The 15,841-nt window shown below is 36.1% G+C and overlaps 1 protein-coding gene across 2 annotated transcripts in view; it reads right to left on the bottom strand.

Annotated features, from left to right (window-relative positions):
* Positions 1-15,841, bottom strand: part of GOSR1 (golgi SNAP receptor complex member 1) — a 39,154-nt gene that overhangs the window by 18,795 nt on the left and 4,518 nt on the right. For both annotated transcript variants that reach the window (XM_045837083.1, XM_045837082.1), the window contains exons 3-6: positions 14,211-14,298; positions 13,749-13,856; positions 8,030-8,121; positions 5,506-5,580 (exon numbers count right to left, since the gene is read on the bottom strand). In XM_045837083.1, the coding sequence (XP_045693039.1) occupies positions 5,506-5,580; positions 8,030-8,121; positions 13,749-13,856; positions 14,211-14,298 (363 nt within the window). The remainder of the gene's footprint in view (positions 1-5,505; positions 5,581-8,029; positions 8,122-13,748; positions 13,857-14,210; positions 14,299-15,841) is intronic.

The raw sequence follows: 15,841 nt of genomic DNA on the forward strand, positions 1-15,841 counted from the left end.
AATAACTTGTATATCAATATGTTAATCTGCATGTATAAATAAAATTGAATATTTTTCATTATATGTATGTTTCTTTCACAATTCTTTAACAAATATAATCATAGAAATTCAACACTATTACCAACCATGACATTCATGAAACCATAAAGAATAAAGTAACTAGTTACTCTTTCTTATACCCTAGAACCTGAGTTTTAGCCAAGGCTTGAGCGCGTGGCCATATGAATGTGCTTCATGGAGTTGTCATGAGGTTCAAAAGAGTTAATGTACACAGGAGTGTCTTGTAAACTGTACAAGCCTACAGATATATGGTGACATCGATTAAAGCACTTTAATGTCTCATAGTGTGTCTCTTGCTCTGCAGTCCCCTTTCCTGGTTCTCAATGTAAACTGCTTATATTTCAAAGTCCAGCTCAAAAGTCACATCCTTTGTGAAGCCTTCCCCATCCCATCTATACATCCAGGCTGAACTAATTCCTCTTTATAATGTTATGTTTTCATGGCTCTTTGCTCTTCATCAACTCTTTCAAGAAATCTAACAAGCATTTAAGATATGACAGACATTGTAATATAAGCTGGGGGAAAATATCTTAATTTTGCAAAATTTAAGTTTTTCCATATATATTATCTTACTTAATTCTTTTTAAAATACAATATTTCACAGGATAGCTTAATTATATGTTTATTTCTCTAACCAGATGAGTTCCCATGGGTTAGACACTGAGTCTGATACATCTTTGATTCCCTAGAGTCTAGTACAATACCTAGCTCACAGGAGACACTCATTAAATATTTAAATGAACGAATAAATGAGATACTTGTTGGAGTAATAAAATAGCAGTCAAGAGTTAACACTGAAATAATCCTTATGAATTTCCACATGGGGTGAGGGGGTTACATACAGTAGTCTCCCCCTTATCCATGATTTCACTTTCTGTGGCTTCAGCTGCTCATGGTCAACCATGGTCCAAAAATATTAAATGGAAAATTCCAGAAATAAACAATCCGTAAATTTTAAATTGTGCGCTGTCTAAATAGCATGATGAAATCTTGCACCGTCCTGCTCTGTCTGACCTGGGGTGTGAGTTAGCTCTGTCCAGTGTATCCACGCCATGTGTGCTGCCCACCATTAGCCTCTTAGCCGCCGTTCTGGTGATCAGATCGGCTGTCACAATGCTGCAGGGCTAGTGTCCAAGTCACCCTACTTTACTTAGTGATGGCCCCAGAGTGCAATAGTAGTGATGATGGCAATTCAGACAGACCAAAGGGAAGCCGTAAGTGCTTCCCTTAAGTGAAAATGTGAAAGTTCTCGATTTAACAAAGAAAAAAAACGTATGCTGAAGTTACTAAGACCTATGGTAAGAACAACTCTTCTATTTGTGGAATTGTGAAGAAGGAAAAGGAAATTTGTGTTGATTTTGTTGTTACACTTCACACTGAAAAGCCAAGCCACAGTGCGTAAGTGCTGAGGTGGAAAAGGCATTAAATGTGTGGGTGGAAGACATGAACAGAAGAGTGTTCCCAGTGATGACAAGGTGCTGCACCAGAAGGCCCCGAGCCTGTACAAAGACTTCAGTAGGGACCCCTGAAACAGTGGCCACACATAACTTTTATTACAGTACACTGTTATAATTGTTCTATTAGTAGTTGTTGTTAATCTCTTACTGTGCCTAATTTATGAAATAAACTTTATATTAGGTATGTATAGGAAAAAACATAGTCTATACAGGGCTCGGTTCTATCCATGGGGGCCTTGGAACGTATCCCTCGCAGGTAACACATCTGGGGAGAGAAAATTCCTCAGTGTAGCACAGCAATTCAAGTTTTACTGTTGGAGAAAGCCATGTACCAAAGAAGATAAATTTGATTTCGCTACAGCTCCAGGTGAAGGAGAATGAGTTCTGTATAAAAGCTCCTAACTATGTCATTCCTACTTTGTAAAATTGGATGTTATCAAATGAATATAAACATAAGCAAAGTTATGTTCAGAATAATATTAATTTGTTATTTCAACATGGCACACAATTGCACTACCTGAGACACATGGAGCTTTGATTATGAAATTTTAAAATAATTCATGAATGGAATGATAGATATACAGTGAAATAATCAAATGCAACAAGTTCTCAAAGGCTGAAAATGCAATTCTCTATTACACAAATGACCTGATATGGAAGGGATCTCAAATTCTTTGCATATTTTATGGCGGCTACTACTGTTATATCTAGTTTCTTCCATTTACTTTCCATTTTTATACATAAAAGCACTGTTTTCTTAGGATCCCCTCACTATCATTACCTTTATAAATTGTGCTTTTTCCTTGGAGTGTTTCACAAAGAAACAAAGTACGTGTATGCATGTGTATAAACCATTTTATCGTAGCTGCCAGGTAAATAACAATGAGTAGCAAATGTGAAAGTAGAAGTGAGGCTGAAGTGCAAATGCTGTTGTCTGGATAGGTCAGATGTACTCATCAGCCAACTGAATGCTCCAATGCCAGCTTTACGACACATAACATTCAAGCTTGTATCTCAACAAAACTATATCATAGGGCTCATAAATAGTTAAGGAAGCTAAAGTCAAATCCTGATGCTGAGAGTTTACTATGCTACCTCACTCACAGATGTTATAAATATGACCAGTGTTTAAATGAATCATATATTTATTAAATAATATACAGGGTGGGGGCAAAAGTGGGTTCGCAGTTGCTTATATGGAAAATAATACAATAATAAATAAAAATACAAGAATAAACTCTGTGTTTCACCTACTCACAACTTGAAAACTACCTGTACTTTCGCCCCACCCTGTACATACAACTATACCAGAGATTTCTGTGATAGAAATCACTCCTTCGAAAGGTCACTGAATTATGGTGATCATGTCTCGTATTTTTAAAATACGGTCATAGTCTGTTAATACAATTAGAATTTCATTTCATGAAGATTATTCTGACATCAAAAGTATTTCAAATTCTAGGAAATGTAAATTGACAGTGTATATACAGCAAAAGGTTTTCTCCTTTAGCATTTGTTTTTCTTATTCTTTTTTAAAAAGATTTTATTTATTTATTTTTAGACAGGGGAAGTGAAGGAGGAGAGGGAGAGAAACATCAATGTGTGGCTATCTCTTGCTCGCCCCCAACTAAGGCCTGCAACCCAGGCATGTGCCCTGACTGGGAATCAAACAGGCGACCCTTTGGTTCGCAGGCCAGTGCTCAATCCACTGAGCCACACCAGCCAGGGCTGTTTTTCTTACTCTTATACCCCTTATTATGTTCTGCTTTATACAGAAATGCCTCACAGTTTACTAAGCCTTTTACATGCATTAACTTAGCAACTCTGTAAAGTGGACACTGTGGACTCATCTTTGAGAAGCAGTGCAGTTTTGCAGAAGCAACACAACCAGAGGATCTGGGTTTGAATTTATTAGCCATGTGACCTCAGGAAAATTCAGCTAAAATCACAAAATAAAAAGTGAAACAATTTTTTAAAAAATCCTCACTCAAGGATATATTCATTGATTTGAGCGAGAGAGAGAGGGAGAGAGAGAAACATTGATCAGTTGCCTCCCATATATACTCTGACCAGGGACTGAATTCACACCCTAGGTATGTGCCCTGATTGGGGTCCAACCCGCAACCTTTTGGTGACCCTCCAACTAACTGAGCCACCTGGCCAGGTCTAAAACCTTGTTTTTAGTCTTAACAATTTCTCAAATTCATTAATTCATATTCCATCCAACTTCATCCTGTCTCAGTTTCTCTATGTATAAAATGAGCACACACAAAATCTTTCACAAGAATGTTAAAAGGAATGAGAGTAAAGTGTATCATATATAAAATTGACAACCAAAAACAGGAAATACCTTTCTGATTTCTAATTCTCCTGTCATTTTTGTAACTGTGAATAAACTATTTAAGACATGACTCCCTGAATTATATTTTTTTCCTGTAAAGTGGACAATATTCAACTCCTAAAGGGTTTTCTTTGAATTATTAAAATAAATGCCAAATTACAAATTTTCATATAAAATTTATAATAAACAAGGTGTTCTGAAATAAAAAAATGGAAGATATTAATTCATATAATTACTCTGGTATATCTTTTCAATAACATCATTCTTAAAGTAATTAAACTACTACATTTAATTTTTTTGAGGCAATAAATACAAAAACACTGACACAATCTAATCCTTATTCTGTCCTACTAGAGAATCTTATCCCTTAAATTAGTCTGTACCCCAAAAATATATTAATATACTTTTAAATGCAATGCCAAAATTCTCTTTATCGGATACAAAATGAACCACTAATGCTATGAATAACTACAAGGTAAACACACTCTAGGGAAGACTGACCCCTTGTGCCAGTCCGTAGTATTCAGCAGATTAAGGAAGAACACTAAACACTGTTGCACTACGTTCCACTAGAAGCACCCAGACTTCTAAAAAGGTCTTGATCTTTCCATGTTCTGATTTCAACAGTTTATACTTAAGTGGTAATCTTTAAAAAAAAGTAAATTGAACAGTACATTAAGCTCATAAGAACACGATTAGTTTATGACATTCAGCACCAAATCTCAACGTAACTCATAACACTGAACTATCATGGATACTAGCAGTTCAGATGCTCAGGGGCCGAGCTCACAGAGGTACATAATTTTCTGATCCTTAACTTCCATGACAAGCTACAGAGAAAATAATTAAAGAAATCAGTACATATCAGAGAAAAAAACTGATGAAGCAGGGACAGAATATGGTGACTTGCATTTGTAAGTAAGTAAATAAATAAATGTGATATATATAGTTTATCCAAGTTTTTAGACATTTTCCTTTGAATTCTTAGAAAATAAGATATTTCCTTTGGATTTGATGGATGGCTAATTACTCTTTATAAGGCTTCTTTTTTGTTTAAGATTTTATTTATTTATTTATTATTAGAGAGGGGAAGGGAGTGAGAAAGACAGAGAGAAACATCAATGTGTGGTCGCTTCTTGTGTACCCTCTACTGGGGACCTGGCCTGCAACCCAGGCATGTGCCCCAACTGGGAATTGAACCAGTGACTCTTTGTTCGCAGGCCAGCACTCACTCCACTGACCTATACCAGCCAGGGCTATAACGCTTCTTGACATATGTAAGTGGTGTCTGGCAATTGAAACACAAGTCATCAGTATTATTACCATTATTATTACTAATAACCTATGGAAGTAAACAAAAGCACTAGAGCAATAGACTTACTAAAGTAAAAATACAGGCAATAAAAGACATGCTTCAGGTAACAAGTGATGTGAATGTAGATTTTTTATATTAACAGCGTATCTTTCCTAATTACGGTTGGAACAGTTGCAATTCCATTTCTACTGAGCAGGGTCAATTGGAAGAATTAAACAAATTAGCATTGATAAAGCACTTACTATAATAAACACCATAAAATTTCTTATACAAGTAAATGAATAAGTATAGGAAACTACAGAGTATGCATGCATACATTCAGTAATACCTACTTTCGAAGGTGCTCGTGTTCTTTCAAAAATAGTTCAGTTCTTCTGTTGTTTACTCCAGACCCACTTTTATATGATCTAGAAGAAAAGAGAGAAAATTTATGAACATTTTTGGCACATACTGCTAAAAAAAGATTAACTGACTTTAGTAATATCCAAAGTAGACAAATTGAGCCTCTCCATAGTTTTAAGCGAGCAATTAAAATACATATTCCTTTTCATCTCCTTTTAAAAGTGGCATCTACTATAAATAAATATGAATGCCTCTCTCTAATTGAGGCCTAAGAGTTTATTATTATTTTTTCACCAAAATAACCTAATACTCTTAAATAAACAAAAACCTTACTTTTTCATTCTGTCTATCATCTCCTATATCTTTATTTCCTCCCAGTGGAATGTAAACCTTTGGGTGGACTACTGCACAGCACGCGGGATGGGAAGGCTGCCAAAGCAGAAGGATCCCTTCACAGTGGTGCGTGAGGTCCGTCTACTGCAGCCTCAGGAGCACCAAAATGGAGCTCCAGACCTGCCAATTTCGGCACGCCTCAGGATTTCTGTCTTGGTCTTAAGCACATTAACATTCACAAGGAAATGCCTTGTACCATTACTATCAAAACTTCCACATCTCTGTTCTTTACTTACAATAAAGTATCAAGAACAAAATAAAAAATTCAAGTAACTGCACATATACTGCAGTTACAAAAGAGGAAGACAAAAGAGGGTCATGTTGCTCAAATACTGGCTGAGAGGCAGTGCTAATGTGCAAACCACAGTGGGAAAGAAAACCACAGGAAAAGCAGAATGTTATAACTAAGAGCACTGTGGACTTGGAAGACTGATGGTTTGGATTTAAATCTATATTCCATCACTTACTAGCCAGTTAACAACCTTCGATGAGTCTCTTTATATCTAGTTTTATAAAACAAAACTAATAATGTCTATAAATACCAAAAGATTATATGAAACTAAAAAAGTGGTAATTGCAAAAAAGTTTAAAATGGCACTTATTACTATATCTCATCTAACTAATTGTAGTCTGCTTCACATTATATTAATTCAGAATGTGGATTACGACACTCTTAACAACTAGATTATAAACTCCTAGAGGGCCAAGTTGGTCCTTTCATTCCGGTCTTTACGATCTCTGATGCAGTGTCTCACTCCTGGTTGGCAACCAAGAAACAGCTTAGTAAATAGGTGAATATGTTTCTTTTATGACCATCCTTCACAAAGCAAGTTGTTACAGTGGGCTGTCTTCTAGTCATTTCCACCAACAATGGGAAAGCTAAAAATGCCTGTATATTAAAGGCTGTCCCCTACTCTGGTCCTCAACGCATTCCTTAAGAGGTACATGTAAATAGAATGTACAGAAATTAAACAAAAGCTTTATATGTTTCCGAGAACTAAAAGTATTACAAAGTTCCTAATTATGGCAAAACTGCTTAGTTTTTTTACTCCCATATGTTACACAAAGTGCATATGATTAAACATAAAAAAACATAAAAACAGAGACAAACAGTAGAAATTATTTTTCCAACATAATTTCTGGAGGTAGAAACATAACTTTGATGGCTGGATAATCCTGGGTGAGAGTTCTGAACAAAAGTTTTGAATGCAATAAATATTCAGTTATTTCTGCTATAAAACTGTCTTACTGTTACAAAAAAATAAAGGGTCTCAAGGGAAATGTTTCTCAGAGCGCACAAGATTTTCATCAGTTCATGACGTGGTGAGATGTATCACAGTTTGTGAAACGTAAGTATCGTCCTTACTTATGAACATCATAAACTTATCACGAGTGAGACAGTGATGGGCATCAACAGACGGTCCAACAGTGGGAAGTCTTCAGCTTTAATAAGATGCCCAAGGGCTTCAGCCTTGTCACCTGTGTTCAATTGTGAAAAAATGTCAAAAATGTGTATGAAATGTTATATATTACTGAAGGTGAAGTAAAGGAATGTAAGAAAAGAACAAATCTTTAAAATTATGGACTGAGACCAGCATAAAAATATTGGGAGTCCATAAATAATTTTACATAAGACTATAAGTTTGTATAAAATCTGGAAGAAACATATTTCAGATTCCAGAAAAGTAAAAGCCACTTTAATAGTTCCCTGAATATATAATAGTAGGGGCAAGAGAGAGGAGAGGGGTGGGTGGTTATCAGGAAGAAAAACACAGACAGCTTCAGTTACTGGTAATGTTACAGTTCTTACGGTGGGTGGTAGGAGCTCAGAGAACAACTCCTGAAGGTATCATCCAAGTTGGACTCTGAATTAATACAGCAAAGCCAGGTTGAAGGAGCCAAGGGCCAAATCAGAGGAAGCTGCAGTTAAGCCCAGCAAAGTAGACGAGGGCCATATTGTATCAGCAATGTTTAAAGAACAGTGAAATGGAATTAGAAACCTTGAAATCTAAACTATGATTCTCAATTTTTATTGCTGCTCAATTTTCCTGTTAATCATGGATATAGTCTAAATCTGTATCTGAATTAACATTTTACAAAATAACATGAAAGGTAACTTACTCAATATCCTTTCGTACTGATCCCATGAGATTCTCCCTTTCCCGTATGGCTGTAAAGTTTGCTTTGGTTTTATGGAATTCGTGTGTATAATCCTGTAATAAATCAATATCCAGTCTCAATGTAAGCCAATTATATATTTTCATCTTATGGAGCCAGTTATGTATTGTCATCACATTGTCATCAGATTATAAACTTCCGTCAAGAAAACTGCTATGTAAGAAATCAAACAGCCACAAGGTAAAAAATATCATCACTTTTCTGAAGTGACCAACTTCTTTGAAATGAAAACAACTTGGTGTCGGGATAACAGTGCCACGAAATCACTGTCCTTCATATCTTCTAGTACCTTGTCTTAATGGGACAGAGTTGTAAAGTAAAAAATAATTAAGACAAAATGACTTCAAATAGCCTACGATAAAACTTAGGGGCTCTTTCTAATCACCCATGCACCCAACAGGCTTATTTTCAAATTTCAACCTTTTGGATCTCCAACAGAAATTTAATTATTAAACCTGTCAAAGGAAGAACAAAACCAAGAGAATTGTAAAAACAAAATAAGCTTTAAATATTTTCCTTTCCTTTTCCTACTACTATATTTTTAAAGCAATTAAGGAGTACTCATTACTTTTTAGAAATCAGAGAGGTAAAAAAGATGAAACTCATAATCCATCCCTCAGAAAGTCCCTACTGACCCTTTAAAAAACAAAAATAATACACAAACATAGGGAAAATACTAAAGGAGCCCCAAAAGGAATAAAAGCAAAAACATCCTGCTCTACAGTTTATGACATAATCATCACTTTAGTCTTCTTTCAGGAAATATGTTTTTGCATATACAAGTTCATTTATTCTAAAGAAAATACATTATATTCTGCTGTACATTTGTTTTTTGTAGTTCATAAAATATCAAGTAATCTTTCCATATTGGCATATAGATATCTACATTGTTTTTAATAGCTATATAGAATTCTACCTTATAACTCTACAATAATTTGATAAATTGCCTACTGAACATTTTAGTTGCTTTATTTGCTGTTAAAAAATGTCACAATAAACATTCTCATATATTTTATTGAACTCTCTCTTATTAAACTGTAAAGAGTAAGTGCCTAGCAGAACAATTGGATCAAAGAATCTTACATTTAAATCAGACTGCACTCATTTGTGTTCCCAGTAAAATAGATGAAATGTTCATTTCCTGCACTCTTGTCAATAATAGGTCACAAATGTTTCAATATTTGCTAATCTGACAGGTGAAAAATCATGTCTCATTTTGATTTGTATCTTTTTATTTGGGAATGCAGCTGAACATCTTTTTGTGGTTTTGGCTACTCATTTTCTCTACACAAGTTCATACCCTTTGCCCATTTTCATAGTAGGGTATCTTTTTCTTATTTCTCTGTATATTAAACAAATTAGTTATTTGTTATAGTTTCTGGTATTAGGTCTTGCTCAGAAAGACCGTTACAGACTTCTGGCAAGATGGAGGCATAGGTGGACACACCGTACCTCCACGCACAACCAAGATTAGAACAACAACAATTTAGAGGTAGAACAACACCCAGAACTGACAGAGAATTTATCTGAATGGAAGTCAGAGAGCCAAGAAGTTGAACTAGACCCGTTCATCCAGACCGGTAGGAGGGGCGGAGACGAGCAGCCAAGTGCGGGTCACAGCGTGTGGAGAACAGGGATAACTGGGTGCATAAGGCAACTGGGAGCATGTAAGGCATCTGGGGTGCACAAGATCGCAGCGGGTGGACCCTGAGCACACAAGCAGCAGCTGGCGGACCCAGTGAGGCGGAGATTGTGGATCAGGGTAGAGCGCGCAACTCAGGATCCCAGGGAAGGGACTGGGGTCCCAGGAGAGCGGAGCTGCCACCATTGTTCCCCCCGCCCCCGCCCCCACATACAACATCACAATCTAGCGACTGGGGTGCCCAGCCCCGGTGAACACCTAAGGCTCCGCCCCCCACCATAAAACAAGCGACCAGACCAAAAAAAAAAAAGAGAGAGAGAGAGACACATGTCTCAAACAGAAAAACAGATCAATGCCCCAGGGCTCATCCTTTTGAGTGACCAAGAGATAGCCAATCTATCAGATGCACAGTTCAAAACATTGGTGATCAAGAAGCTCACAGAACTGGTTGATTTTGGGTGCAAATTACATGAAAAAATGCAGGTTACCATAAAAGAGATGAAGGAAGATGCACAGAGAACCAACAGTGATGGGAAGGAAACTGGTACTCAAAACAATAGAGTGGACCAAAAGGAAGAAAAAACCAACCAAACAGGAAAGAATGGAGAAATAAGAATTCAAAAAAACGAGGAGAAGCTTAGGAACCTCCAGGACATCTTTAAACGTTCCAACATCCGAATTATAAGGGTACCAGAAGGGGAAGAGAAAAAGCAACAGATTGAACACGTATTTGAACAAATAATAAAGGAGAACTTCCCCATTCTGGCAAAGGAAATAGACTTCCAGGAAATCCAGGAGATTTCCTAGAAGAGAGTCCCAAAGAAGTTGGACCCAAGGAGGAACACACCAAGGCACATCATAATTACATTAGCCAAGGTAAAAATAAAGGAGAGAATCCTAGAAGCAGCAAGAGATAAGGGGACAGTCACCTACAAAGGAGTTCCCATCAGACTGTCAGCTGATTTCTCAAAAGAGACCTTACAGGCAAGAAGGGGCTGGAAAGAAGTATTCCAAGTCATGAAAGAAAAGGACCTATATCCCAGATTACTCTATCCAGCAAAGCTTTCATTTAGAATGGAAGGGCAGATAAAGTGCTTTTCAGATAAGGTCAAGTTAAAGGAGTTCATCATCACCAAGCCCTAATTTTATGAAATGTTAAAGGGACTTATCTAAGAAAAGAAGATAAAGAAAAAACATGTATAGTAAAATGACAGCAAACTCACAGTTATTAACAACCACACCTAAAGCAAAACCAAAAGAAACTAAGCAAACAACTAGAACAGGAACAGAACCACAGAAAGGGAGATCACATGGAGGGTTAGTAACAGGGGAGTGGGAGGAGGAGGAGGGGGAAAAGGTACAGAGAATAAGTAGCATAGATTGTAGGTTGAAAATAGACAGGGGGAGGGTAAGAATAGTATGGGAAATGTAGAGGCTAAAGAACTGATGACACATGGACATGACTAAAGGGGGGGATATGGGTGGGAGGGGTATAAGGGTGGAGGGGAGTGAAGGGGGAAAAATGGGACAACTGTAATAGCATAATCAATAAAATATATTAAAAAAATTAAAAAATAAAATAGCAGCAAACTACAAAAAAAAAAAAAGAAAAGAAAGTTCTTTACTACCCAAAATGCTTTATTCTGAACTTTCATGGTTTCTTTTTCTACATATAAATCTTTGACCCATTTTGAATTTATTCTGGATGGAAGAAATGAGACAGAATTTGAGGTTTGGTTCCCCTCTACCCAACAATAAATCAGTTGTTACAGCTTCTATTTATTTTATAATCCCTCTCTTTCCCACTGATTTAAAATACTACCTTTAGAGTAAAACTAAATTTCCATGCATATTTCAGTCTATAAATGAACTCTATTCTGTTCCACTGATCTCTTTTTCTCTAGAATAAAACTCTTAATCATTCTACCTTCTTCACAGGTTTTAATATCTGGTAGAACTAACTTATTTACTACTTATCTTAATTTTTTCATGTTTTTTCTTGGTTATTCTTGTATGTCTACGATTCCAAATAAACTCTGATGTCATTTTTCCAATTAAAAAATGGAAATAAATTAAAAAACCCGTTATTTCCATTGGAAAGGCATTCAATTTATAGGCTGTTTTAGAGAGAAATCTTCCCATCTAAAAGCAGAGTAAACCTTTTGCATCCCTCAGGAGAGTTTCATACACACAAATCCTATGCATTCTTATTAAATTTATATGTAAGGATATTATAGTTTCTTTCATTGTATTTTTTTTTAAAGATTTTATTTATTTATTTTTAGGGAGGGAAAGGAGCGGGGGGGAGGAGAGAGAGAGAGAGAGAGAGAGACATCAATGTGCGGTTGCTGGGGGTTATGGCCTGCAACCCAGGAATGTACCCTGGCTGGGAATCGAACCTGGGACACTTTGGTTCCCAGCCTGCGCTCAATCCACTGAGCTACGCCAGCCAGGGCTTCATTGTATTTTCTAAAAGGTTATTGTTTGTATGAGAAAAACCACTTGCTTTTATATATTAATTTAGCAATTTACCATCTCACTGAATTTGTTTCTAATATATTTTTTTAGTTAGTTTTCTTGGTTGTATTAACTACATAATCTTATCATTGCCACAAAGCACAAATTTTGTCTCTTCCATTATCTTGTTTCTTTTTACTATCTAATTGTACCACAAAGAACTTCCAAAACAATGTTAAACATCATGGTAATATTGGGTATTTTTTTACCTTTAATGGGAATGCTTTTAGGGTGCTATCATTAAACATGATGCTAGCTTTTAATCTGATACATACTTATTTGCATTAGGCAACTGAAGTATCCTTCTGTTCCCATTTATTAATTAGAGAGAGGGGAAGGGAGAGGGAAAGAAAGGGAGAGAAACATTGATGTGAGAGAGCAACATCAATCGGCTACTTCTCATATGCACCTGACTAGGGCCCAAACCTGAAACCCAGGCATTTGCCCTGACCAGGAATTGAACCAGCAACCTTTCACTTTGTAGAACAATGACTAACCAACTGAGCCACACTAATCAGGGCCTTCCATTCCTATTTTTAACATGCGTTTTTAAAATTAGAAATGGTTGCTAAATTTTTTCAATATTAAAAAGATTTGCCTTCCTATTTGTATACTATATATTAACGCCCCATACATAACTTTTTAAAAAAGATTTTATTTATTGATTTTAGAGAGAGGAAAAGGGAAGGAGAAAGAGAGGGAGAGAAACATCAATGTGTGGTTGACTCTCGTGCACCCCCCACCAGGGACCTGTCTTGCAACCCAGGTATGTGCCATGATTGGGAATCAAACTGGTGACCCTTTGGTTTGCAGGCCGGTGTTCAATCCACTGAGCCACACCAACCAAGGCTATAATTTTTTAAAAGATTGTATTTATTTCTTTTTAGAGAAGGGAAGGGATATAGGGAAAAAGAGAAACATCAATGTGTGGTTGCCTCTTGTGTGCCCTCTACTGGGGACCTGAACTGCAACCCAGGCTTGTGCCATGACTGGGAATTGAACAAGCGACCCTGTGCTTTGCAGTCTAGTATTCACCCCACTGCACCACACCGGCCAGGGCCCATATATAAATCTTTAAGAGTTTAGTTCATTTTGTTGTTACACTTTTAATATTTTCTCAATCAATGGACTAAATCTAGTAAATTACTCTTCTTCCATGTTATTTTTGAAGCCTAATGAAAGTATACTCTAAACCACCATATTATTATCTATGCACGACCACTGGCTATTTTCATGGTTACAGTTAGCAAGGTTTCCCACAGAATATTTACCTACTGATGAATATTATTCAATTTTAGTAGGCAAAAAGCAAAAGAGATACTAGTTATTAAACATCCTCAGAATTTTATAATATCAAAAAAATGAAAGAAGACAAACTTCTATAGCATGGCATTTTTCCTCTCAGAGGATTTCCCCCTTTGTTATCTTAAATACATGGGCACACATTTTGGGGGGATTTAAGAAACCCTATAACAACATAAAAACCTCAACCCAGTGTGTTACCTGCAGTATGTCTCTATGTCGCTGTAGTGTGTGCATCAGAGCTGCATTCAAGGAGGGGACACCTGCACTGTTGGTGTATTCTGCCATTTTATCATTTATTCCTGTAAGCTAAAAAAAAAGGAAAAAAAGAAAGAAAAAATATATTAAAAATATTTTAGAAAGCACTCTAAAGAGACAAAAGTAAATTATTTGCCTGTTTGCCCTTTGGCTAACAGCAAAAAAGAAACCCAAAACCAGAAGACAGGAGGCAAGGAATCAGTACTTCCACCAAATAATACATAAAAGCTAAAATAACTCTCATAGGACCTGGTGATGGCTGTCATCAAAACTCAAGGGGCCCAGGAAACACACAACTTGAATGAAACATGACTTCTATAAACATGTCTGCATTAATATAATCTAGTACCATAACTAACAAGTACACAGTTATTAGCAAAATAGCCATTTGATAGAAGAGCTTACCCTTGCCAAAAGCTGTTCAATCTCAATTGCCATTGTTTCGAACATCCTGTCTTGGCTTGATCCATTTAAAAGGGGTGTTGTGTCAGAACTAAGGAGAAGTTCAAATAAAGAGAATCCATTACTTAAACCTAATCCTTTAAAACATACTTAAAATAAGGTAATTACTCTTAAAGAGGTGAAGAGCAATCTCTGAGACATTCTGTTTCTTAAGAAACTGTAATTTTTATAGAAGTTTTCCTATAAAGATCACACATGCCCTAGATATTAAATTCACTATATTAAATATCATTGAATGTAAGATTTTCCCGAGCTTTAATACAGTCAATCATAGTAATGTAAAGAAATTCCAAAAGCTTGTTTACTGTTTCCCAAATGAAAGTAACTTAAACTATGGCAGTGCTCAATTAAATGCTGAATCTAAAAGAACAAATCATCTGAAATGAAAGTGTAGAACTACGTAGTACAGCACATAAGAGGAGCCATAAAATCTATTATAAATTATGCTATGGGATTTGTCAGAAATAATCTTTTAACTTTTACCCCAAAGCAATTATGGTTGCGTAGACCTTATATTAAGTTCTCTCTTCTTTCCTTGACTCTTACCAAGAAGAAATAAAATTGAGATTTAAATGATCTATAGATTGGATAACTAGTTATTAAATAATCAGGAACTGGCTTTAAGTCTAATATAGATAGCCATGTCCAACAAATAACTTTCAGTAGCAACCCTCTACATTTCCACTTTTATGTTTGGCAGATTCAAATTCTAAAACCACTGCCCAAAAGTTTCTTTGGCCTCTTCTGAAAAACCTCTACCTTCATGAGGTCCCCCAAGTGGTATGTATTATGAGCAGTTTAATACCTATCTTAGTTATAATGAACACAGATAATAAATACTCAGGCAATAACTACGCTCTGCAATTTCACTGAAGACTCTGTCCTGCCCTGTGACAGTGATCAGGTGTATGCACGGCAAATGAAAACAGACTCAGGCATCAGTTCAACATCAAACAAACTTAGCCACTACTATTTTTCTTCTCCAACACCTTCCATAGCAACAGTAACACACAGTGAAACAGCTACAAAGTAGCTAATAGGAATTTTTATTTTAAGATGTTTAACTAGGTCCAAATTTTTAATTTTTGAACTATTTCAATCTATCTGCCTTAAAATATATAAAAATATCTAGTTCTTTATTACATTTCAGAGCCAATCCAAGGTTCTGAAGTTATATCTTTGAGTGTACCTGGGGGAAATTCTCTGTATACTACTAATACAAATCTTCTACTATAACATATATGAAAACAGAAAAATTGGCCAATGAATGTAAGCTTCATGAGGAGGGAAGCTGTCTATGTCTTATTCATCTGTACACCTAGCTCCTAAAATACTGCTTGGCATCTGGTAGACTGAATACTAATGAGTGAATGACGAGGCAATCTCTACATTCACCATTCTCAGGAGAGTTTGTGAGTCCAGGGAAATGGTCAAAAAGCCATTCTCCATAATACTAAAATTCAATTAAATTTAATTCATTTTATAGGTATGTGATGATGCACAGGCCATTAAGTTCTCAACATACAGGAAGTAAAAAAATTACCCTAGAAAGAAAAATCTGGTTATCACTGACT

Source organism: Phyllostomus hastatus, unplaced genomic scaffold (assembly GCF_019186645.2).
Source record: "Phyllostomus hastatus isolate PE091 unplaced genomic scaffold, TTU_PhHast_1.1 phas_contig_210, whole genome shotgun sequence".
Classification (NCBI taxonomy): Eukaryota; Metazoa; Chordata; class Mammalia; order Chiroptera; family Phyllostomidae; genus Phyllostomus; species Phyllostomus hastatus.